Here is a 27,795-nt window from a genome sequence, read left to right on the forward strand (position 1 = left end):
CTTACCAAAAAATGTCAACAAATTTGCTTGGTGATCGACAATGCACCATATAGTTTCATTGTTGATTGATGTACAAGGATTAGAGGTAAATTTCACAAAACTAAGAATACTGGTATTGCAATTTCTCATTCGCACGTCCATAAGTATTTTACTGTCTTCTACATATCTTAGGATTATTCAGTCGCCCCCGTAGTCATTCGAACCATTATTGCTGAAAAGGAAGTATCATCTTACTAGCTTGAAACAAAAACGAAATAAATATGGGTTATTCTTAATAATACAAGTTTTTCTATATAGTAAAAATCAGATAGGATGCAGGATAAAAACATCTCTTAATGATAAAAATGTTATCCATAAAGTATGTCGCGCTCCAGGGGGGGTGGAGGCAGTGAAAGAAATAATGACAGGGTGAGGCCTGGGTTACGTCATTTGTGATGTCACACATCTATTTATTCATTCATTTTATTTATTTCTTTTTAGTCGAATTTAATACCTTAAAATGTTTGGTGAAACCTTTGAGATAATTTTATGTAAAAATATAATGAAATGCATATCTCCTGAATGTGTTGTTCACTATTCCTAGCGCTAGAAGGTATGTTGATGCAAAGCCTTGTTTAATGTAAAGCCTTGCTTTTGTCATGCAGGAAGTATTATTATTTCTATGCTATATATAGCATATATGCACATAAGCGAGAAATTCAGAATATAATTTGTACATATGTACAAGTGAAATGTTATTTAGATTACATTTTAATTAGGTGTTAATTAAAAAAAGTCGAACCTGTGACGTACTTTAGGGGGGTCAGAGATTTGGAACAGTTTGTGACAGGGGGGAGGTGTGTGTGTGGGGGTGGGTGGGTAAAAAATAGAGTGACATACTTTATGCCTGACCCCTTTTTGGACTACACCTTCTCCTAGAGAAATAAGTACATACCATGTATATCCACCCTATTTTTTTACTATAAAATAGCATTAAAACTTCATTTTGACATAATCAACTATAAAATAAACAAACAATACAATGTCATGATGAAGATAATTTTCTTTATTTTATACAGTTTCTCATACCAATCAAAAATGAAAAAATCTGGAAGACTAGGCATTTCCGATGTTCTGTCGTCTTCAGCAGATGCACCAGCTGCCAGTTCTAAACCTGCCAGTGTCACTAAACAGGAGAAAGAACTACAGGTGGTGTTGTGCCCTGTGTTGATTTGAGCTTCATCATAATTCAGTTTGATGGCTACAGACTTAAAGCCATTAAGTTGATACTCACTTCCTGTTATTGTTTTTATGCACAGAGTATTGATTTGCCATCTTTAATTTTATTTATTTATTAACGGGGAAATCAAATCTGTTCTTTCTTTGAAGGAAAACATTCTTTTTTTTTAAACTAAACTGAGCACAACATACTTCTGCTGAGCATAAATACTGAAACATGTGTTTTCATGTTTTCCTTCTTTCAGGCTTTGAAATTTGAAAATAAGAAGCTGAAAGGAGATCTGAATGAAATAAGGTAATTTAGGTTAACATTTATCCAAAAGTACTTGACAGAATTTGATTTTACATGTATTTGTCTGTTATATTTACAATTCAGTCTAACTTTAACTATTTGTCAATTAGATTAAGTAGTCACTGCCGTGAGAGGCCAGTATTTGAATACGATGATCCACTTTGTAAACTGGCAACAAGACATCGGATAAAAACCATGCCTGTCTTCAATTTAACATACATATATAAATTACTTTGACTTGTCATAAAATATAGTTTTACTAAGCTGAGAATGATGTTTCTTCAACTTCAGTCCATAACTTCACTCATCTGCAGAGGTGTGGGTAAACTATGCCCACTTTGTAAAAGGTGGATAATTTTACCCTCGTATATGTCATTTTTTCTGGTCAACACGCAGAGTATTGAAGTATGAAAACAAGTATGTCCATGGTGGAAAGCATATAATGTTATACTTGAATATCAATTCAATCTTGCCAAACAGCAAAATCAAAAGATTTAAACAAGTGGTTAGTTCCATATGATTACAATATAAATTGCTCATGTATACTGTGTAAAATCCTTTGTACATATCAAAAGCGCACAAGTATAAGAACCTACTCTCTTATGTTTCGCGCCACGACGTCACATGCATTAACGCGTTTTACGTCATATATTAGAAGTCATAACAGTCATTGATAAAAACAATATTTGTACAACATTTGTGAACAACATCACAATCGGTATTATTATTTTATTTCTTTATTTATTATAATTTATTCATAAAAAAATGTTATGTATTTATTGTGTTTTACGTAAATGTAATTTAAATGAGTTGTTAGAATAATAATTATTATTATTTTACATTGTTTAATATTACTTTGCTATAATTTGAATTTATTTGTGTTTAGAGAATCGTGTACGTCTACGCATTGTATTCGTCATCGTCTTCGTATGTATGAGAAATAAATCGATAGAAAGACGCATGTCTCCATGATGATTTGTTCCAAATGTTGTACAAATATTGTTTTTATCAATGACCGTTATGACGGCTAATAAATGATGTTAAACAGCTTACGCATAAATGCACATGACGTTGTGGCGCGAAACATAAGAGCATAGGTTCTTGTTCCAAATGAACTGAATTAACTTACAACATGATTAATTTGCATGTACAATTTATATGCAACTGTGTGGAAAAAGCAGTGTATGTTTCCTAAAAAAAGTTAAGAGCATACAGCATTGAATTTTTTTACTGTTGTTTATATTTGTTTATTACATTTTCTCTCAGTAAAACACTTATCATTTAGCGTTTTGGCAGTTCAGTATTAATCTGTGACTTGTACAGTAATTGTGCAAAAACTAGAATACATAAGAGAATTTGATGAACAGATGACATACAGAGAACGTTCAAACAACGTTTTCTAGATTCTTTGACGATGAATTAGTATTGTCATTGTTCCATGATTAGAAAATATTTGAAATTCAACTACATTGTAATGCTTAGATACTACTATCTTTTTAGAGTCAAGATATTTAATTACAATAAATAACCTCGCAGAGTAATTTCTGTTTCTACCTTATGTTAATTAGAGGAAAAAAGTTCTTTTTGTGTTCCAAATAGCAACTTAAACAGAAGCATTTACTAGTATATAATGTATAATATTGAAGTCAAGAAAATCTGGACCAAACTGGATTTCTGTTTTTGCAGCCTGCTAATAGGAAGTAAATTAACCCTTTGCATGCTGGGAAATTTGTCGTCTGCTAAAATGTCGTCTGCTGAATTTGTAAAATAAGCATTTTCTTCATTTTTATTTCAAAGAATACTATCAGAATAGCAAACAGTTTGGATCCAGATGAGAAGCCACGTTCTGTGGCGTCTCATCTGGATCCAAACTGTTTGCAAAGGTCTTTAAAATTCGGTTCCCGCACTGAAAGGGTTAAAAGTGCATGCAAGGAGTTAATTGCTGATTTACTCTAATATTATGGTAGAAATCCTGTTACAAGATTTGCAGTGTAGTTGACATTATGTTGAAGAGCATTGACGTCAATTAGACTGTTGAAACAATTTGTAAAAATAGTACATGCAAGTCACTTTAATTAATCATACAAGTGAGTCACTTTAATCTCAGTCACAGGTTGATTTGTATACATCTCAACTGTAAACGTGGATGGGATAATCATAACCCAGCACATATTATAATTAGACCAACATTGTGTTATGACTGATTGAAATACTTCAAACTAATGCACTAGTATTGAATTTAATTTTGGGTCATTGTTTTAAAGTTAGTGATTCTTTGAATAATCTCATGATGATGATGTTGATATTGATAGTCAATATTTTGTATCTGTGAAGATATAATCTAATACATTTATTTAAAAAAAATACCATCCTTCTAAGTGGTCAACTGCCTTAAGCAAGCTTTTTTTTAAATGTCCAGTGACTGACTGCTTAATACAGGTAAGACCACATTTCCTTTAAAGTGCAATAAATGCAAAGAAGACTAATTTAAAGCTAAGGTCTATATCAGTGTATCAATAAGTTATTGTAAATGTGTGTTTTGCAAAAAATTATAATACATAAGCACATTTTATCATGATTTCTAATATGTAAAATTGAGATATATAAAATTTCAGACCAGTCCTCCTTGGTTCTGTATAATGTGCTTGTAAATGTATTTATTTGTCTATGATATGGCAGTTGTGGAAGAAATTCAGTTCGTATCGGGTAATCATGCAGCATGATGGACAAATAGAATCAACTCAGAACAGGCATCAGGATTTAGACCTGATACGATTGTCTGCATCTTATACCAGAAAAGTTTATATCGGAACCCGTCAACCATCAAGTATCTGATGCAAACAGCTTGAGATTGATATTATTGCAGGCGGAAATTGACCGAAACATAGATGTGAATTATTAACAAAATGTTACTATATAAATACCTTGAATTTCTTCATTAAAACCTTGTGCAGAAACAAATATGTATGCAGTAAATAGCTTTAAAAAGTTTCTTTGCTCTTTAAATTTTATATATGTTCACAAAAGCAGACTGTTTTGGAAGATGTCCCAAATTTATTGAAAGGAACCTTAAATATTATCACTGTGAGTCATCGGCATCCCCAAAAATGTAACATAAATGTAAACTCCTGAAAGTTATTGTACAATTGTGTTATTCAGGAGCTTATACAAGCAGCTTGTGCAGGAGAACAGCCATGAACGGTTTGATGAGCGCAGGGTGACACTGCTCAAGTCACAGATTATACAGCTGGAGAGACAGGTACATAAGAGTGGCATCATGCAAAAATGGGTCTTATGCCATATGAAAATTTGTTAGTAAGCTCGCCAAAGGCTTGCTTAGTAACAAAATTCCTTAACTCGTTTAATAAAATATGGTATGATATGACAACTCGTGCCAGATCCTATTTTTATGTTCTTTTCTACAGGTTTTTTCCAGTCTAAAGTTAAGTTTTTTACATCTTTCAAACTAAGGACTTGAGCTTTTTATTAGCTCACCTTAGCAAAATGTGCTCATGGCTAGCTTTTCTGATCGCCTTTTGTCCAATCTTCATGTTTTTTTTTTAAGATTTCTGCCAATGATATCTTTAAATATGTCGAAAATGATTCAGGTTGCTTGAAAAATATGGCCGCCAGGGGGTGGGGCATTTATTCTTACATTGCTTTAGTAAAACCTTTTTAAAACTCTAGAGGCCAAATTAATTGTATGATCATCATGAAACTGGGTCAGAAAATTTGTCCCAATGATATCTTGGACAAGCACAAAAATGGTTCTGCTTGCTTGAAAAAGATGGCTCCCAGGGGGCGGGGCATTTTTCTTTTGATGGCTATAGTAAAACCTTGTTTACACTCCACATTTATTGTCTGATCCTCATGAAACTTGGTCAGAAGATTTGTCCCAATGATATCTCAGATGAGTTAGAAAATGGTTCTTGTCTGATGGAAAACATGGCTGTCAGGGAGCGGGGCATTTTTCCTTATATTACTATAGTAAAACCTTTTTAACACTCTTTAGGCCACATTTATTGTATGATCTTCATGAAACTTGGTCAGAAGTTGAGTCCCAATTATATCTTGAACGTATTCAAAAATGGTTTCAGTTGCTTGAAAAACATGGCCTTCAGGGGGCGGGGCATTTTTCCTTATATGACTATAATAAAACCTTTTTAACACTCTAGAGTCCACATTTATTGTCCGATCTTCATGAAACTTGGTCAAAAGATTTGTCTTAATGATATCTTGAAGGAGCTTGAAAATGGTTTAGATTTTTTGAAAAACATGGCCACCACGGGGTGAGGCATTTTTCCTTATATGTCTTTGGTAAAAACTTGTTAACACTCTAAACGTCACATTTATTGTCCAATCATCATGAAACTTGGTGAGAACATTTGTTTTTTGATTATACCTTGGATTTTTTTGCAAATAGTTTCGGTCTGTTGAAAACATGGTTGCCAGGGGGCGGGGAAGTTATCCTTATATGGCTATAGTAAAACTGTGTAAGCACTCTAAAAGTTACATTTATATTTTACTCTTAAAGAAACTTGGTCAAAATATGTGTTCTAATAATATATTGGGCTTCACAGAACAGGTTAGTTCCTTTGTATCCCAGGTGAGAAACTTTGGGCCTTACCGGCCCTCTTGTTTCAAGACAATAATATCTTCCTTTCATCTTCCAGTTCCTAGATTCCTGTATTCTTTTCAAAATTATTTGACAAAAAAGTTAGTGTATATTGTTCTCTACTTGAGGGTTTATTGTAACAATACATACTTGCAGATTCTGCTGCTGAATGAGGCACTGAGCAGTCGAGGACAAGTGTTATATGAGGTGGAAAACAACCTGCAGTGGATCGCAAACACCTGCAGGTAGATTGAAGAGAATGTGGGTGTGATATAGTGGTATGGTTACATTCAGGGATCATATTTTCCCGCAACATCAATCGGTCCGGATATAAATGGGGAAAAGTATCCGAAAATGTATATCCGAAATCATGACAAATAACGTTAAAATATATACCATTGATTTTGTCATTCATGAAGGTGGTATAATACATGTACAAGTAAAATTCCCTTAGGCATTTTTTCAAACAGAACGAGTTTTCTCAACTGGTTTTATCATTTGGTATTTCATTGTTGTTTCGTGTGCAGTTTTATCAGACTTTTTTCATCGTTGTCAATATTATTAATCTGTGTAAGTCTATTCCGATGTTTTAAATTGTTGTCGACTCGATAATAGCTTACAAACATGCACTGAACCAAACAAATGTCTGTGCGTAGGTTGGCTACTGACAACAACAAACCAAATAATTAAGAAATAATTTGTTGTTAAATAACCCACAGCCGATAGTTTAGATGCGTAGGAATTTAATCACGAGAGCGAAGCATTTGAAACCACGCATCTAATTTTCCGGTTGTGAGTTATTCAACAACAAAGTATAAAGTACACAAATTATTTCGATTCTAACACGGTTTTACTAAAGATTTATACAATGTATATTATTTTTCTTGTGTACTATTTTATGCGAAGTTCCGCCCATAAAAATAACTTTCGGCTGTTCTGTAGATCAGATCCGCGACTTTCATTCATAATTATATTACTGGATTATTACGCTGGTGGAAAATGTATCGTCATGTTTTGTTTAGTTACAGCGCGTGCATTCAGACGCGTCTTTTTCGGATGCGTCTTTAATCCGCTGTTCACAAGTTTTTGATTCTTGGTCTGACGTGCAATAAACCGGTCCTGACCGGTTTAGAGACTGCAGCGAATGGTTTATCACACCTAATCGAGATAAGAATGTCATTAGGGTTTGTTAGCATGTACACTGTGTAATCGATTTCATGACATGGGAATTTTAATAGCAAACAGAATCGGACCGACTGTTTGGGATTTTCAATCGGTCTTTCATGATCCCAATCGGTCTAGGACCGACAAAACCGAAAAAAATATGATCCCTGGCTACATTTTTATGCCATCATAGGAAGAATGGTAAAGTGTCAACTGGAGAAAAGGGGCATTAAGGGTTACTACTGTTTGTGAGACAGTGGTAGGGCTTGTCTGTCCAATAAACTTCTTCAGCTTTGTTTTTCCTTCTTTATAAAGTTCCCATAAAAGGTACTTAACCAATTATAGAAAAATGACAAAATTCCAAATGGCTGTCTGAAAAATTCCCAAAAGGAAGGACAATTTTGTCATTTTTCTTCCAAAAATGAATTATCTTCAAGTGAATAAATAAAATGAGCACTAAACTAAACATTTCAAGCCAAAATGAATGTAAATGTATATTTGAATTAGTTTGTGCAATTTATACCCAGCAATCAAAAAGCAATTTTACAATGTCATGGGTTTTCATGCCAATTTTTTGCATTTTTTGGTACTGGCACAGTGAGTGGTAAAAAATCGCTGTTCTTATCTCTAAGCAGTTCCAATAAGTGGCACATTTTGTTTTGACAATTTTCTATTAATTGTTGAAGGCTTATTTTAGACCTAAGGCTTAATGTTGTGATATCAATAAAAACAACATATTAACACATTATACTTCTTGAACGGGTATGTTATGTTTAAAAGTATTAACAAGAGGTTTAAGTTAAATGTATTGGTTGGCTGTAGTGAAGACCCACAGTCTTACATAAGATACAGAACAATCCAACATATTGGAATAACTGTAATACAAATGGGCTGTGCTCGTCCCAGATTAGCCTATGAAGTTCACTCAGGCTAATCAGGGACAATACTTTCTGCTTTTATGATATTTTTCGTTTAAAGAAATTCTTTACTTAGTTACATGTAAAATCCAGTTTAGATGAGAAGTGTTGTCCCTGATAAGCCTGTGTGGACTTTGCAGGCTAGTCTGTGATTACACTTTACGCTCATCCATTTAACCCCATTGTCACATAGCGTGGCTCAAATCTTTGAAAGTTTAAGTAGCCTTATTTTGCTTAAGGGGATACATTTGTAAGGACACTCATGGACCCCAAGTGCCAGTGGAAAGGTCCCAGCTGACTTTGATGGTGGAAACAGCAGAATCAGCCAGAATCAAGCTTTATAAGCAGCTTGAGGTGATTTGATGTCAAAATATTTTTGTATTAATGTTTATTGTTTTATTTGGCTTTTTAAAAACTTTTTTTTTAAATATACCAGTAATACCTTCTTGTTCACTCAATTAAATATATAGTGTGCTCATTTTGCTATTGTGAGTACAGTTTTACACAATGAGACTAATTTATTTACAATTGAGAGCATTTAAAACAAATGTTTTATATAATTCTTGTACATAAAGTATGTATTACCAGCAATTTGATTTGTTCGAAACAGTCTCACTTGTCAGTGCTTATATTATAAGATATTTAAAACTTACCTTTGCAACAATTTTACAAGTAAGTTCCTTTTAAATATTCTATTTTACAAATTTAATTTGTGTCCAAAATCTGTTCTGTCAGTTTTTCATTTTCATCCATTGTCATTCTTTAACTTCAAATATCTCTGAATAAACTAACTTTACAATACATGATGGTTTATTACACTAAATTGAACAGACTCAAGCCACTTGGTCCACTTCTTTTGTTGATAATTGGTAATTTGTTAATGTTTTTGTATTTCCATTACTTTATTTCATGCTATTTGAAGAATGAATTCAAATAAAAATATATGGTTTGATTATGATACTCTTGGTTCTAATTTTTTGTTTGAAATTGTGAACAAGCTTATTATAAGTTTAAACCGAAACTTGTCAAGTGATAGAAGACACAATCAAATTAAATAAAAGAGGTCATGAAAAAACAATCTTACAATGAAATCAACCAATATCTTCTATAAAAAACCTTCCTCTGGGAAAACAGGGCTTAATGCATGTGCCAAATGTTTCATCCCAGATTACCCTGTGCAGTCTGCACACGCTAATAAAGGACCTTACTTTCCGCTTTTGTGGAATTTTTTGTTTAAAGTAACTTTAACTAAAATTCAGGTGGACGAAAATTGTTGTCCCTGACAAGTGTTGTCCCTGACAAGTGTTGTCCCTAGCTTTTGAGGACTGGTCTGGCTAATCTTGGTCAACTTTTTAAGAACTTCATCGAAATTTCAGAACACAACCTCTCAGCAACTCAGCCAGCCCTTGAAGCACTTCAGTGAGTTCTTGCAGACACAGAAAGAAGGGGAGGTCAGCATGTTGGAGGTTGCCATGGGGACGCTGGAACATCTCAACATCAAACATGTCGTATGTATTGGTTACTGATCATTGATCAGTAGGGTATGTAAAAGCATTTTTCTTTTGGCATTTTTAGGAAAACATTTTTATACAAGGAGAACAAAGAATGTCAGTTTTTGGCGAAAGAAATGTTTTAAGATAAACTTTATCAGATGATATGTCCATGGCTGCTATTAAAGAGGTAATAAAGACCTAGAGTATACCTGGTATCAATTAAATATGTCATTGAATTAGCTATCTGTTGACTTGTAGCATACTTAATTAGAAAGGAACCAAATGTGTCAATATTAATGTAGTACTTATGGACTAGTCCCCAAAGATTGTAGGTAAAGTAATCAAATCCTTTCTGCATTTTGTTTAATATACATAAGAATTTATTTACTCTGTGTAAAGGTTTAAAGTTCCAATACTAGTATTTGTAATAATAAACAATTACAGATTTAAGTTGCAACAAATTTATCAGTTGTTCATTGGATTTTCTGCTCCTAGAAGTAAAATGTAGAAAAATTTGCTTACCGGTATTTATTTATAGATCCACAACCGCAGGGTCTTTTTTGCCCCACATCCAAACTTTTAAAAGAAGAGATTTTTTTAGGCTTTATATCAATTAAAAGGCTGTTCTCTTTTATTATTTATATTTATTTCAAAGACAAAGTTGGAGACAAAGCTCAGCACATTGTACCGGGATCTCATTCATCTGCATTCCACCATGGAGGCCGACACAAAGAATGAGTCAGCATATTTATGGACTTCCTGTCATGTGACCAAAGTTGCCAGAGAGAGGCTCGTTACACAGATATTGACCTCCTGTGCCAGATTGAAGGACTGCAGCTCAGATTTGCTGGAACTCTCTTTGTTGTTTCCCAGTGCACCATGGGTATGTGTGCTTTTCGAGTTACTGTGAAACCATTTATTTTTTGTCAGCATGAAATTATGTATCACTTTTTGTTAACTAGTAAATTTGCTTATTTCTGATTTGAACAAAATTAATTTCTTTCGGTCATGGTTCGATTTGTTTGTAATACTTTTTGGCGATAAATTGCTTGGGGTAACTTGGGAGTCCCTTGCAGGAGGTGGGACCTGTTAATCACAGGCCAATTAACTAGCTCTTTGTTATCAAGTAATAGTTACTGGCCCTTCTTGTTGTACACCAATTAACTACATAATTGTTTTGACTATCAGATAAGTGGAACTGAACAAATGTTTGAATTTCAATCAGATGTTGAGCACACATTGTCACCTTTTAATTGTGTTTATTGTCTTTGACCTTAAAAAAACTTAAAAACCACTATATCCAAATTGGGTAAAAACAGTTGTTAACAAATAGTGCTAATCCTTATGATTCTACCTAAATGAAGTGAGCTCTATACAGCTTAAATGCAGTAGTGATTGACAGGAAATGTGAAGTGTCAGTTAAGAACAAAGTAGCATATACTCCCCTTTGTGTAATAATCATATAATTCTAGATTTCAAAACAGACCAAGGATTTATGAGTGGATTACGTTGGATATTATTGTTTTTCTTGCCTACTGTTATTCAGTCTTATTTTTTTAAACATTGGACATAATTATTTTTTACGAACTTAAATTCATCATTAAGTTTTCTGAAAAAATATACTCAAATTGATGTGTAGCGAATAAAAGAGGTTTCACAGTATACTAAGTGAAGTGAAAATAATAGTTTATCAATAATTTACAATCACCGTGCGCAATACATATGCACAGATACTAATCTTTGCAAAATAAATGTTTTATTTCACAGTAATTATATTTTTTTTACTTGAAAGATGTCAATTACTTAATTGAAATCCTTAAAAATTCAAGTAATATTATATATAAACATCGCTTGCAGCTCACATGTGGAATGAATTCGCCAGTATTACTACTTTTATCACATAAATTGACATAAACTCAAGAGAAGTTTGTATACCAAATATATATTGATGGAAGTTGTTGTGTTTGTTTATTTTTAAGATTTTTGGCTTGACATGAAACAGGTCAACTATTGTTCGAATTATACAATATTGCTGCGTCAAAAGTATGTAGATAACTTACTATTGGTATAAGAAAAAAATCCTTCTTGTTTATCATGGCACATCAAAATTTAGATAAAACATCAATTTCTATTTGTTTCATGATATATAATTATTTGTTGAGTGTACATATTAAACTGTTTTAGCCACCCTTGAGAAAGAATGCCATAAAGGATGTCACTGCTGATAGGGTCATTCAGTGCATTCCATCAAGGTCAAGGTCACAAGAAACTCTCAAGGTCATAGAGGCCTTGGTCAAGGCATATAACTACAAAGTGTACATGCTTAGGAACGAGGTACATAAAGGCTTGTTTAATTGGTGGATGTAGTATTTGTTGCATGTAATATATATTTCTTACCAACAATACTTTTATCAAAAAACCAACAAGTTAGCATTTTGGCGATTATGTCTTCTTTGCTTTTAAATATTATTTCAATCTATTTTGCAAGCTTATTCAGTTATTACCTTTTAGCCAGGATGTTAAAGCAAGACTATACAATATTTATATGTGTTAAATTGTAATATATTGATAAAAATATGTTACAATAACACAAAATAGGAAAGAAAAAATATACATTGAAGACGAATTTCATAAAATGCAGCAAAGACAAATTAGCGCCCCGAGCCAATTGTGACAAAGATATTTCGTACATATTTTCTTACAATAACCGAAGCATTTGTCTTTTTATCAGGATCGAAGATAGTGTTCGTGTTTGTGTATCGTATGAATAGATATCGTTGCAGGAATTTTAAATGAACTGTTAAACTAAATTTATATTTATAAATAATATATATTTAAATTCGACTGTACAGACATTTTTAGCTCGACTAATATATATGAAAGATATATAGTGGAGCTATCCTTCTCACCCCGGTGTCGGTATTTCCGTTCTGTTCCGTTAGCGTGCAAATGTTAAAGTTTTTGTAATACCCCTATTATTTTCATTGTCCCTTGACATATTGCTTTCATATTTTGCATACTTGTTTACCAACATGACCCCAACCTATAAACAAGAGCAGACAACTCTATCAAGCATTTTGTCATAATTATGGCCCCTTTTCCACTTATAATATGCAGCAAATGTTAAAGTTTTCGTACTACCCCATTTATTTTCATTGTCCCTTGACATATTGCTTTCATATTTTGCATACTTGTTTACCAACATCACCCCAATCTACAAACAAGAGCAGACAACTCTATCAAGCATTTTGTCATAATTATTGCCCCTTTTATACTTAGAATATGCATATAATTGATAACTCTATGTTAAAGTTTGCGTACTACCCCAAATATTTCCTATATCCTTTGACATATTGCTTTTATATGTTGCATACTTGTTAACCAACATGACCCCAACCTATAAACAAGAGCAGACCGCTGTATCAAGCATTTTGACATAATTATGGCCCCTTTTACACTTAGATAATTGAACATTTTGCTTAAATTGCCATAACTTCTTTATTTATGATCACATTTTATTATTACCTACTTGGACAAAACAACACTTACCTGAATACCACAATGGATTCCACCCAAACAATACCCCACGCCCCTACCCAGAATCCCTTACCCCCCCCCCCCCCCCACCTCCCCCCTCCCCATTTTTTTTTGTTAACATAATTTAATAAATTACCACACCCCACATGATACCCCCCTACCCCCCCCCCCCCAAACAAGTTTTTTTATTTTTTTTATTTTTGTCAGATTGTCTAATAAATGACCACTTCCCACATTATACCCCCTCTCAACCCCCCCCCCCCCCCCAAAAAAAAAAAAAATTTTTTTTTTTATTTTTGAAAGATCGTCTAATAAATTATTGAATATGAACAATTTCCCCATGATGGCTTACGTTATACTGTCAAGCACTTGAATAGTTGTCCCGCTGTCCTCTGACAGCTCTTGTTGATTTCAGAATTAACTATCTGGCTTATTTCGCATTTTTCGACACATGTTCTTCTTATATTGAAATATATGTATAATAAGTTTTTTTACACATTTTATACAAATTCATAAATAATAGACAAAATATTTAGTCTCGCTTTAAATGTAAAGAAAATATGTAGTTTTTATAAACTATCAAATTAATTATTGTTTGAAAATGCACTATTTTTCAGATATGTGTACATTTGGGATTTACAATAGCCTAGCGTTATCCTATTTCATATCTCTTACTTGTAAGGTAGTAAAAGCATACAATAAAAATACAAAATAAATTGTATGGATTCCCGAGATATTTAAACTTAAATCTTATTTACAGAATTATGTGTCAATTCTTACGCAACCCATGCTCATTCTATAATTAAAAGTAATGTAAAATTAAAATAGTTGTACATATAGATTTTTCTGTGTATTTCATACTTATTTTACTGTAAAAGTATACTTTTATTCTGACCGGCCTTAAACAATAGTTGCACTATTGAATTTTGTAAGAAGTGAAACTAAGATGACTTTGTATTATTATTGAAGTCTGACAGCTTACGAGAGGAAGTTAAATACCACAAAACCATATATAACCTGCAGCTGAAATATGCTGAGTCATTGTTCCAGGCTATAAGGTAGGGAACAGTAGACACACTTAACTTGAAATGCCTCCAACTCTTTTTTTGAGAATTAATCATGGGTCATAGTTTCATACAGTCCCATTATTATATATTTATGATAATAATAATACAAATTTGTATCTTTTGCATTTGCAATGCTGGGATTTTAGTATGGTCTAATAATAACTATTGTACAAAATTCATGTTTTACCAAGATTCATTTTATGACATTTTTAAAATAAACAAATAACAAAATTGAGCAATTTTTAGCTCGGTATTTTTCGGAGAAAACCCGAGGTATTGTCATAGCCAGCTCGTCGTCTGACGTCCGCGGCGTGCTAAAACCTTAACATTGGCTCTAAAATCAAAGTGCTTCCACCTACAACTTTGGAACTTCATATGTAGATGCACCTTGATGAATTCTACACGCCACACCCATTTTTGGGTCACTAGGTCAAAGGTCATGGTCACTGTGACCTCTAAAAAATAATAATAAAAAATTCTGACAAGCTTTCATTTATTCAAAACTGCACCTGTAGCCGAGTGTGGCACCCGTTATGCAGTGCTCTTGTTTTAAAATGTGCTTGACATGGCATTTGTTGCCATTTAGATTAAATTTTTCATGTATATCAGACCTTCCTTAAAAAATTTAAAGTAAATTGATTGGATAATGCATCATGCTATCATTTACCTTTTTTGGAATTATAAACTGAGATGCATCACGCAAACATAGGTCTTATGTCATGTGTCCTCCAGCATAGCTCCAGACCAGCCTGCGCATTGCATCAGTCTAATCAGTAGCTACTATGTCTGCTTATGAGACCAGAAACACAGATGACACTATATAGACAGGGAAGCTCCTGGCCAGATTGTGCAAATGCGCAGGCTGTTATGGAGCTACACTGGCCGCATATGCCAATAAGACCCTTTTTTTTAATAACACACTTCTAAACTGATGATTGGATAATATTAGTCCTTGATTGACATGCCTCTTGTCTGGTGTATATTAGTGGAGGATAGATTTATGTCCGATTATGTGTGCTGTACATTTCAGAGAAGCTTATGGCGGCTTTGAAGCCATGACCAATGAAGTAATTGTGAAACCACTAAAAGGTTTGTGTAGAAAGAATATCTTCAGATTAATATGTATTTGCACTTAATAAAGAGTATTCTTGTAATATGCTTTGTGTACAATTCTGAAAAACAAGTATTTTATGTTCTGTGTAATACTAATGTTAATTCTTGCATTTAAATACACTGATACAATTTCTGTAAAAGCCTTTCTGCAAAATAATTTGTGAAAACAAATTCCTTAAAATTAAGCACAAAAATTGCAGTTTCAATTATTTAAACAAGGGACAAAATTGTCACAAAACCAGGTTTTCAATGTGAAAAAAATAATCTGATAAAGGGAGACAACTCAAACTGAACTGATTGTTTATAATTAATCCCCTTTGTTTCAAAATAAATCTATTTTTAGTCATGGCGACCTTAACCTTGGAGATATCTACGTAATTCTTTCGCGCGACACACCGTCTAATGATGGTGAACAAATGTGCCAAATGATTTTAAAATCTCACAATGAACGACAAAGTTATGGCCCGCCAATCTAATAACCAGTTTTTTCCTTCGGAAAACCTGGTTAAAAAAGTCCTTACAATTATTATTACTTAATATTCGGCTTCTAGATAAGAGCCACCAAGCCATGCCACACAAAAATGGACCTTATGTCATAAGCATCCATGCATTTGGTCCGGAGCTACCCTGTCTGCTATAAATTCCTGCAAGGTTTTGTTGTGTCATAAGCAGACAGAGTATCCCCTGATCAGACTGTGCAAATGGGTGTTCTGGTCTGGAGCTAAGCTCGTTGCACATGACCCGAGACCCAATTTCACACCAGTCATCTCAAAGGCATTGCACCCAATCAAGTGACATCAATCCCTGATTTGCCTGTGGTATGTTTCAGAGGTTCTAGAGGCATATGTAGACCTGAGTCAGTCTGCTTCAGAGGAGGCCCTCAAGGTGTTCATGAGGACATTCAAGGACAGGGTAACACAGGTATGACATCCAGTCACCAATAGGTCAAGGACAGGGTAACACAGGTATTACATCCAGTCACCAATAGGTCAAGGACAGAGTAACACAGGTATTACATCCAGTCACAAATAGGTCAAGGACAGAGTAACACAGGTATTACATCCAGTCACCAATAGGTCAAGGGCAGAGTAACACAGGTATGACATCCAGTCATCAATAGGTCAAGGACAGAGTAACACAGGTATTACATCCAGTCACCAATAGGTCAAGGACAGGGTAACACAGGTATTACATCCGGTTACCAATAGGTCAAGGACAGGGTAACACAGGTATGACATCCAGTCACCAATAGGTCAAGGACAGAGTAACACAGGTACGACATCCAGTCACCAATAGGTCAAGGATAGAGTAACACAGGTATTACATCCGGTCACCAATAGGTCAAGGACAGAGTAACACAGGTACGACATCCAGTCACCAATAGGTCAAGGACAGAGTAACACTAGTATTACATCCAGTCACCAATAGGTCAAGGGCAGAGTAACACCGGTATTACATCCAGTCACCAATAGGTCAAGGAAAGGGAAACACAGGTATTACATCCAGTCACCAATAGGTCAAGGACAGGGCAACACATGTATTACATCCAGTCACCAATAGGTCAAGGACAGAGTAACACCAGTATTACATCCAGTCACCAATAGGTCAAGGACAGAGAAACACAGGTATTACATCCAGTCACCAATAGGTCAAGGACAGGGTAACACAGGTATTGCATCCTGTCACCAATAGGTCAAGGACAGAGTAACACAGGTATTACATCCAGTGTCCAATAGGTGTTACCTCCACCTTTGCACTTCAAAATAAATTTTACTATTGTCATCAAGATCTTCATTGACATATTTTCATCAATGAAATAGCAGCCTGATTTCCACCTTGTTATGTTGTTGTAAATTGTCATGGCATCATTTGATGTTTTCTTGCGTTTTATTTTTGCAGTAATTGGAAATAATCCAATTAAAGACAAAGTAAAAAAGATGGGCATACTAGAATACCAGTTATATGCACTGGAATACCAGTTAAATGTAGCATACAGATACATTTTGTATTTGCTCAGCACACAATTTTGAAACTTGGGAATGATTGTGGTTCAGTGTTTTAACCCTTTCTAAATGACCATGTTTAAAATACTAAGCTAGTATTATATATTTGTAGGATTGAAATATTTGCAATTACTATCAGTATCATAATATTGTTGCTACAGAAGTAACCAGCTAATTCATTTAATTAATATATTTATTTATATACTGATTTATGTATCCTTCTATTTTAAGGGAGCTTTTTACAGATTTTGGCATGTATTGAAGTTTGTCATCTTATGCTTTAAATTTTAATAAATGTAAAAATTTGAACTTATTAGCTCAAGTAAAAAACAAGAATAAAATAAAAATAAATAAACCACTGACCCTTGGAGTCTAGCACTTAAACTACTCGGCAATCCATGCTCATACAGAGAGAATTGATGTATTTTATACTTTATATAAGCAATCCTCGTAATGTCACAAAATATACCAATAAGAACATAACTCTCCAAATTATTATATGGATATTTTAGAGCATGGTAAATGATCAGTATTACTGATTCCTCGCAAATATAACTACAGCAAAAATGTGCAAATCTGAAACAATTTTTTTAAATTGTCAATTAACAAAAAAGCGAAAAGGTCCATTTAAAACAGACAAAATGACACACTGATTTTTTTGTAATGTGACAGTATGGTATTGAAACATGTGTAAGATGATTATACACTGTCATTCATAGATAAATTTAGATGAATATTGGTATATTAAAATATTACTACATACAAATGCTTGATTTTCAATAATATACAAAATGCTCTTTTAGGTGCAGTTGTGACATTACCTCTATTTATATTATAGTTTATTCATGTAATGACGTTTTCCAGTTTGGTGATATTGTGGAGACTCTGACAGTCAAAGAGCCGGAATCAGAGGGTAAGAAAGACATAAAAAATGTGCAATTGTAGGCTTTACAAACTCATTTTTTCTATCATGCATTTGTTGTTATCTAGTTGAGATTTGCTTGCAATACTAGACTTATGAACAAATGTTTTGAAAAAAGCAGATATCTGTAGATACAAATGACACTGGCTTTTTACTTGTACCAATGGTAAAATCATAATGTTGGGAATAGAGGGAGGGCAGAAGTTTTATTGGCATTTAACACGGGGATTCCATTCAATAACTTAAGTTTGCATTTATCAATCTTGATGAAACATTGGAAATAACATCTTGCATGGAATCTTAGCTTTGGATTATATTTTGGGTCAGTCAGATAAAGGTCAAGCATATACACATCTCTACTTTGAGATTGCATAAGGGGTTCATAGAGTCAATGTTTCTTTCACTTGAAATGAGAATGGCAAACATGAGATTTCAGGTCAAGAACTTAAGTTTGCATGGACCAAATTTGATGAAACTTTGGATTCAGCTAGCTTGCATAGAGAACTAGCTTGGATCATATTTGGGGCTTTTTGAGTTAGGGTAAAGGTCTCTGACTCTAAGAATAAAAAGTCCATGTCCACTCAATAACTTTAGTTTGGATGAATATTTTGCACTGTAATCGTGTACACTTGGGGACTTTTCTAATGCAACACGCTTTGGATACTTATCTAATGCAACACTGTTCAAACTTGAAAATCTCCATTATGAGCAAAGATTTTGATTTAAGTTGTACACATAAGCATTTTGCTACATTCTTTGGCATCTCACATAAAATCATTTATCCATGGAGGTTGAACGCTTAAGCATGTGGGATAGGTAACCTGCAACATGCAGATTGCCCGTTTGCGCTCCTGAATATTCACACAAGCGTTTTTTTATAATTAATTATATATTTTCCAGGTGTAAGATCCCACAAAGAATGATGAAATTTAAATAACATTTTAATTAAATCACGTTAAACCTTTACAACATGCAAAAGGATCAACCCATATATACCTCATGGGTTAAAGCGTGAGGAATAAATGATTTTATTGTGACACAGAATGTATTTAAACAACCACATGTGCAATTTTTAAATCAAAATCTTTGATCATAACTGAGATAAAAGTGTTAGGTTAGACAAGTCTCTAAATATATGTTGATTGCTACAATGCTGACCTAGCTTGGGTTTGCTGTCAGTTGGGTCAAGACAATGGTTTCAAAATATGTCTAAAAAATACAGTTTTCTGCTCAATAACTTGAGTTCAGATTTGGGTGTTATGCTTATATTTTGTTAGAAGGCTGCTAACATGCAGGCGAAGCTTGTGGCTGCACAATTCAAGTAAGTTAATAAGCAATAATGATGAAAACAGGCATTAAAAAATCTACTTGTCTGCTTGAATTTTACAAAAGACATTAAAGGTTGGGTGAGTAAAGTATATATTTTTTACATAGTTGACTGGCCAGGCCAGTGCTTTTTCTAAAATATGAATCTAATGCCAAAACTCCTGCCCCAATACTCTGCTGAACAAAGAATTATTATTTTCTTATAAAGAAAAATCTGTAATTTAATATTATTTTTAAAGAGGAAAAATGGGTAAAAATGTGTATTTGAATGGTTAATGGTTAAAACAAGAATATCCCTCTTATTAACTATAAGATCATTAGTTTATAGCACATTTAAGTTTATAACTAATGCTAACTAGAGCTTTGTCACAGACGTGACGTATACCCCCACGTGCCGCATTGACACAGACTATTTTGCATGCTGTCTTCACAAAACAAGAGAATCAAATTTATGGCGATTTTTATGTCCCGCACTATAGTAGTGGGGGACATATTGTTTTTGCACTGTCTGTTGGTCTGTCTGTTGGTCTGTTTGCGCCAACTTTAACATTTTGCAATAACTTTTGCTATATTGAAGATAGCAACTTCATATTTGGCATGCATGTGTATCTTATGAAGCTGCACATTTTGAGTGGTGAAAGGTCAAGGTCAAGGTCATCCTTCAAGGTCAGAGGTCAAATATATGTGGCCAAAATTGCTCATTTTATGAATACTTTTGCAATATTGAAGATAGCAACTTGATATTTGGCATGCATGTGTATCTTATGGAGCTGCACATTTTGAGTGGTGAAAGGTCAAGGTCAAGGTCATCCTTCAAGGTCAGAGGTCAAATATATGTTGCCCAAATCGCTTATTTTATGAATACTTTTGCAATATTGAAGATAGCAACTTGATATTTGGCTTTCATGTGTATCTTATGGAACTGCACATTTTGAGTGTTGAAAGGTCAAGGTCATCCTTCAAGGTCAGAGGTCAAATATATGTGGCCCAAATCGCTTATTTTATGAATACTTTTGCAATATTGAAGATAGCAACTTGATATTTGGCATGCATGTGTATCTCATGGAGCTGCACATTTTGAGTGGTGAAAGGTCAAGGTCATCCTTCACAAGGTCAAGGTCATCCTTCACAAGGTCAAGGTCATATATAGGGGGACATTGTGTTTCACAAACACATCTTGTTAAGAATTATAATGCCATTATCATTTATGGTCATTTGACCTTTGAACTGTTAAATTTTTTTCGCATGACATGCCGTCCAAATTTATGGCCATTTTTTTTACTTTTGAACTCCAAGTGTGACCTAGACCTTGGAGTTATCGACATAATTCTTTCGCATGACACATTGTCTAATGATTGTGAATAAATATGTACCAGGTATTTTTTAATCTCACAATGAATGACATAGTTTTGACCTTTGAACTCTTAGTGTGACCTTGACGTTGCAGATATCGACGTAATTCTTTCGTGCCACACACCGTCCAATAATGGTGAACAAATGTGCCAAATGATTTTAAAATCTCACAATATACAACATAGTTATGGCCCGAACGAGCTCATTTATGGCCATTTTTGACCTTTGAACTCAAAGTGTGACCTTGACCTTGGAGTTATCGACGTAATTCTTTCGCGAGAAACACCGTCCAATGATGGTGAACAAATATGCCAAATGATTTTAAAATCTCACAATGAACGACCTAGTTATGGCCCGGACAATCTTATTTATGACCATTTTTTACCTTTGAACTCAAAGTGTGACCTTGACCTTGGAGATATTGACGTTATTCTTTCGTGCGACACACCGTTCAATGATGGTGAACAAATGTGCCAAATGATTTTAAAATCTCACAATGAACAACATAGTTATTGCCCAGACAAGCTCATTTATGGCCATTTTTAATCTTTGAACTCAAAATGTGACCTTGACCTTCAAGATATCGGCGTAATTCTTTCACGCGACACGTTGTCCCATGATGGTGATTAAATTTGCCAAATGATTTTAAAATCTCACAATAAATGATAAAGTTATGGCCCGGACAAGCATTTGACCCTTGAACTTCAAGTGTGACCTTGACCTTGGAGATATCGACGTACTTTTTTCAGGCGAAACACCGTCCCATGATGGTGAACAAATGTACCAAGTTATTTTAAAATCTAACTATAAATGACATAGTTATGGTCCGGACAAACTTTCGGTTTAAAACACACTAAGTGACCCCGTGACCTAGTTTTTGACCCGGCATGAACCATATTCAAACTTAACCTATACATCATCTAGAAACAACTTGTGACCAAGTTTGGTGAAGATGGGATGAAATTTCGGGACAGACCGACAAAGTGACTCCTATATAGCCCCCATTACCAATGGTAATGGGGATATAATTACTTAACTAGGTCATACTAACAGTGAATTGCACATCTACACTTCTTAGTGATGACAACACTTTACACACATGTATTGAGGGACGACACTTTCCGCCTTAATTGGATTTTTGCTAAGAAGGGACTTCATTTTTATGTCCCCCACTATAGTAGTGGGGGACATATTGTTTTTGCCCTGTCTGTCTGTCTGTTGGTCTGTAGGTCTGTTGGTCTGTTTGCGCCAACTTTAACATTTTGCAATAACTTTTGCTATATTGTAGATAGCAACTTCATATTTGGCATGCATGTGTATCTCATGAAGCTGCACATTTTGAGTGATGAAAGTTCAAGGTCAAGGTCATCCTTCAAGGTCAGAGGTCAAATATATGTGGCCAAAATCGCTCATTTTATGAATACTTTTGCAATATTGAAGATAGCAACTTGATATTTGGCATGCACGTGTATCTCATGGAGCTGCACATTTTGAGTGGTGAAAGGTCAAGGTCAAGGTCATCCTTCAAGGTCAGAGGTCAAATTTATGTGGCCCAAATCGCTTATTTTATGAATACTTTTGCAATATTGAAGATAGCAACTTGATATTTGGCATGCATGTGCATCTCATGGAGCTGCACATTTTGAGTGGTGAAAGGTCAAGGTCAAGGTCATCCTTCAAGGTCAGAGGTCAAATATATGTGGCCCAAATCACTTATTATATGAATACTTTTGCAATATTGAAGATAGCAACTTGATATTTGGCATGCATGTGTATCTCATGGAGCTGCACATTTTCAGTGGTGAAAGGTCAAGGTCATCCTTCACAAGGTCAAGGTCATCCTTCAAGGTCAAACGTCATATAGGGGGACATTGTGTTTCACAAACACATCTTGTTTTTTAAATGTCATAAAAGCGGAAAGTGTTGTCCCTGATAAGACTGTGTGGATTGCACAGGCTTATCTGGGACAACACTTTATGCACATGCATTATGCCCAGTTTTCTCAGAATACGACTCCATTAAGCCCTGTTTTCCCAGAGCAGGGCTCATTTATTCCTTGGTGAAATAATGCAATAACATGATTCCAGGAGCCACAGTCCTGTCCCAGTATGGTGAGGAGTTCTTCAAAGTGCTGGAAAAGGTCGTGAAAGAAGAGCAACTCAAGCGTGATAATGAGGCCAGCCATGTGGAACATCTGAGGGAGGAACAGGACCGCCTTGATTCCCAGCTTCACCAGATACTGGAAGAGCAGGAAACCAGACAACAACTTTTGATGATGTCATCAAATCATGATGACACTGATGAGGTTGCATCTGGGATCATGCCAGGGGGTGATGTAATTATGGGCAATACATTGCAGGGTTCAGAATTTTCTGACAGTAGTCGGAATAATTTGTGTACTTCTTTACCTAATAATAAACCTCTGGGTAAAAGCGGTAAATTGAAAAATAAAGAGAAGCCATTGCATAAGAAAGAGTGGGTCAATATTGTTGAAGATCCATTGGTTGACAAGGAAACCAGCTTTGTGAACACGTTGCATAGAAAAGATTTTGTAAATGACACTCAAGACTATTTATTAGAAAAAAACATGCAGGACCTAGATATAAATGATGCTAACATATCCAACCGCTTATCAGATGCAGAACTTTTGGCATATCACAAAAACACAACATATGAGCTGCAGATGAAACATCAGGGTTTGTCAGAAAAACTCCCAAAAATTGAAGACGCATCAGACATGTCTGATATTTCTCAAACAAAAACTAAATCCAAAAAGAAGTTGGGTTATGTTCCAAACACATTCGTTCCAAATCGAACACTACAACTGCGAAGATCTGGTAGCCAGTCTAGACTGGGATCTTTAGAAAAAAGTTTAAGTTCAGCTGCTGAGAGTTCTTCTTTGCAGTATGAAAACCAGTCTGCACTCAGTGGTGACACAAGGTCAAGGTCACATTCCAGAGATGACCTTGCCAAAACTACCAGTAACAACAAAGGACAGAGAGAATTTAAATCCAGACCTGCTTTTAGATAATACAAATAGCAGCTATTTTTGTTGATTATGTAGCAGTTGTTCTGTCCGTTGGTTTATTTGTCCGTCCAAACAAGGTTAACCCAAAATGACATATTTCGTATAACATCAGTAATGCCTCTATAAACTTTGATATTTGCACGGATTGTTTGTTTTAACACTATCAACACACCCACATTGACCTTATCTTATTATGCCCCCCTTCGAAGAAGAGGGGGTATATTGTTTTGCACATTTCGGTCGGTCCGTCAGTCCACCAGATGGTTTCCAGATGATAACTCAAGAACGCTTAGGCCTAGGATTATGAAAGCAGATGACCCCTATTGATTTTCAGGTCACTAGGTCAAAGGTCAAGGTCAGTGACTCGAAATAGTAAAATGGTTTCCGGATAATAACTCAAGAATGCTTAGGCCTAGGATCATGAAACTTCATAGGTACATTGATCATGACTGGCAGATGATCCCTATTGAAATGCAGGTCACTAGTTCAAAGGTCAAGGTCACAGTGACTCGAAATAGTAAAATGGTTTCCGGATGATAACTCCAGAATGCTTACGCCTAGGATCATGAAACTTCATAGGTGCATTGATCATGACTGGCAGATGATCCCTATTGATTTTCAGGTCACTAGTTCAAAGGTCAAGGTCACAGTGACTCGAAATAGTAAAATGGTTTCCGGATGATAACTCAAGAATGCTTACACCTAGGATCATGAAACTTCATAGGTACATTGATCATGACTGGCAGATGACCCCTTGACTGGCAGATGACCCCTATTGATTTTATGGTCATTAGGTCAATGGTCAAGGTCACAGTGACTCAAAACAGTAAAATGGTTTCCGGATAATAACTCAAGAATGCTTAGGCCTAGGATCATGAAACTTCATAGGAACATTGATCATGACTGGAAGATGACCCCTATTCATTTTCAGGTCACTAGGTCAAAGGTCACAGTGACTCGAAACAGTAAAATGGTTTCCGGATGATAACTCAAGAATGCTTATGCCTAGGATCATGAAACTTCATAGGAACATTGATCATGACTGGCAGATAGAGCTGTAATGATTCGGTTCGATGCATTGAAAAACCGGTTCAAAGCCGCCAATTTGATTTCGATACCAATACGGCTAATTTCGATTCGATTCACTGCAATCCCGATTGATCCGCATTTTTAACCTTACTTTCCAAATCCGTCGTCTAAACTTTCTTGTCATTTGTAATACGTCTTGTGATTGGTCAATAGCCAATATGGCATCTAATGAATGGATGAATAACATGCTGAGCATTACATAAGCCGGTAAAATGGCTGCTTCAACTACGCTGAAAGACGCACAGTCAAAATTAAAATAAAAAGTATGGGAACATTTCGGGTTTTGCGAAAGTTCTGGTGCAAAGGCAACTTGCAAAAAGTGTTTTGTTGATGTAAGTTACCCTAAATCTGGAAGCACTAAAAATTTGAGGCAATATTTAAAGAGAAAACACTTAGTTGATAATTCAGATGTGAAATCTTCATCTCCCACGACAAGCTCCTTTAGAACATTAGCAAAAAAATCTGAGACAACGGGTCAAATCAAACTGAGTCAATACATATTGTTTGTTTACTAAACTGTGTGCATTCTGTTAAGAAGTCAACTGGAAGTAGTTTATATACTTACTTTTTTCTGTGTTTTTTTTTCTGTTAAACACATGTGATACATTGTGCATTTCATGTTATTTAAGAATAACTCAACAGGAAGTATTGTTCAATAAATGTGTTACTCTTAAAACAATAATGCGTTTTTAAATTTTATTAAAAAAATTAAACACTTTAAATGTACAACATAATAAGTTAATAAAAAATACCAACATATTAAATCATGCCCTGGACAGACCAAACATGAAATACTTTGCAAAATAAGCAGCAAATAGTTTAATTTGAATCGAATCGAAAATAATAGAATCGGACCATTTGGTATCGAAATCGAATCGAATCGAATGATGGGTGAATTGTTACAGCTCTACTGGCAGATGATCCCAATTAATTTTCAGGTCACTAGGTCAAAGGTCACGGACACAGTGACTTGAAACAGTAAAATGGTTTCCTGATGATAACTCCAGAATAACTAGGCCTAGGATCATGAAACTTCATAGGTACATTGATCGTGACTGGCAGATGACCCCTATTGATTTTCAGGTCACTAAGTCAAAGGTCAAGATCACAGTGACAAAAAACTTATTCACACAATGGCTGCCACTACAACTGACAGCCCATATGGGGGGCATGAATGTTTTACAAACAGACCTTGTTTGGACTATGCCATTGACCAACTTTTGGACTAAAATTTATTTTGATGGGCCAATTAATCAATACCAAAGGGCAGGGGACCATGGGTTTATTGAAAGCAGCATCTTATTTATATTATGTTAATTTATTTATTACTTAAAATTGTTATATGGTTATGTATAATGTTTTTACTGTTTATTAAGCATAAATTTCAGAGCTGACATAGTTAAATATGCAATATTTTGTCCCATAGGCATACTAGTTTACAGTCAAAGAAAATGTATAGTTGTGAAATTAAAAACTAATCTTAAGAGCACTTGTATCCAAGTGTAGCATGCCAATATGACCCTGGTATCCAAGTGTAGCATGCCAATATGACCCTGGTATCCAAGTGTAGCATGCCAATATAACACTGGTATCCAAGTGTAGCATGCCAATATGACCCTGGTATCCAAGTGTAGCATGCCAATATGACCCTGGTATCCAAGTGTAGCATGCCAATATGACACTGGTGTATCCAAGTGTAGCATGCCAATATGACACTGGTATCCAAGTGTAGCATGCCAATATGACACTTGTGTATCCAAGTGTAGCATGCCAATATGACCCTGGTATCCAAGTGTAGCATGCCAATATGACACTGGTATCATATTTGTGTTATATAATAACACTACAAATAAATCCATAACTATACTCGTATTCTTCTCTCAAGTTTATAAAAACTTTCTAAACCGTCAACTTTAAGTTCTTCCAATGCTTTGAGCATTATGAAAACTAGTTTGTTCTCTGTAAGGCTAAGAATACCTCAGCATGCTGCCTTTACATAGGACATTGGAAAATCATTTAAGAACTGGTTTCACAGTCATGTTAGCTTCCTACTTTAAACATTCATCTTTATTCCTCATATTAAAGTCGAGACATGCCCTGGACAAAATGTCAGCTTGAACATTCCTAAGGTGAATATTAAACTGTGAAAATATTTAAACACCAGTTATGGTTCTTGTGTACTGCATGTCCCCTCAACTTTCATGTTGATACCTTGCATAGTTTGGAAGAAATGATAAGGACAAAATTAAAATGTAATGTATAAACAGAAGGCAATAACTATTTAAGTATTGACGCCAGTCATGGCTCTTAAGCACTCCACTTTCCTTCAATGAAATCTACTAAAATTTCAAGTTTATACCTTGCATAGCACTTAAAGCCAATAAGATCTTTGTATTTGATGATGATACCTCTTAATTATCAATACATACATCAGACAAATTTTAAATATAAAAACAATGGGAAATAACTCTTAATATAATACAAAAATAATATTTGCTTCAAAAGGTAGGCAAAGTTTTGGATCTGGTTAAAACAGTATTTTCCCTGAGAAAGTGCTAAATTTTGTCAAAATAAGAGTAGACAATACAATGCTTCCACAGCTTTTAAACGTTTAAGCAGAGCAAATAATTTCTCAGCTAGCCAAAAATTACATCACGA

The 27,795-nt window shown here is 34.7% G+C and overlaps 2 protein-coding genes across 5 annotated transcripts in view; both read left to right on the forward strand.

Moving 5' to 3' along the window:
* Positions 1-27,295, forward strand: LOC127876875 (uncharacterized). 2 transcript variants are annotated; one of them, XM_052422374.1, is made up of 14 exons: positions 1-85; positions 1,059-1,188; positions 1,464-1,513; positions 4,670-4,769; positions 6,282-6,370; positions 8,446-8,560; positions 9,583-9,714; positions 10,355-10,582; positions 11,884-12,033; positions 14,206-14,294; positions 15,334-15,392; positions 16,246-16,337; positions 18,284-18,332; positions 23,108-27,295. In XM_052422374.1, exons 2-14 carry the CDS (start codon positions 1,078-1,080, stop codon positions 24,049-24,051), a joined length of 2,208 nt encoding a protein of 735 aa, XP_052278334.1. In that variant the 5' UTR covers positions 1-85; positions 1,059-1,077; the 3' UTR covers positions 24,052-27,295. The 2 variants fall into 2 exon arrangements, with proteins under 2 accessions (XP_052278334.1, XP_052278335.1); XM_052422375.1 differs by lacking the exon at positions 1-85 and adding an exon at positions 533-592.
* LOC127876885 (tumor necrosis factor alpha-induced protein 8-like) overlaps positions 1-27,795 on the forward strand; it is a 174,236-nt gene that overhangs the window by 96,680 nt on the left and 49,761 nt on the right. The gene's annotated exons all lie outside the window — the stretch shown is intronic.

Source organism: Dreissena polymorpha, chromosome 4 (assembly GCF_020536995.1).
Source record: "Dreissena polymorpha isolate Duluth1 chromosome 4, UMN_Dpol_1.0, whole genome shotgun sequence".
Taxonomy (NCBI): domain Eukaryota; kingdom Metazoa; phylum Mollusca; class Bivalvia; order Myida; family Dreissenidae; genus Dreissena; species Dreissena polymorpha.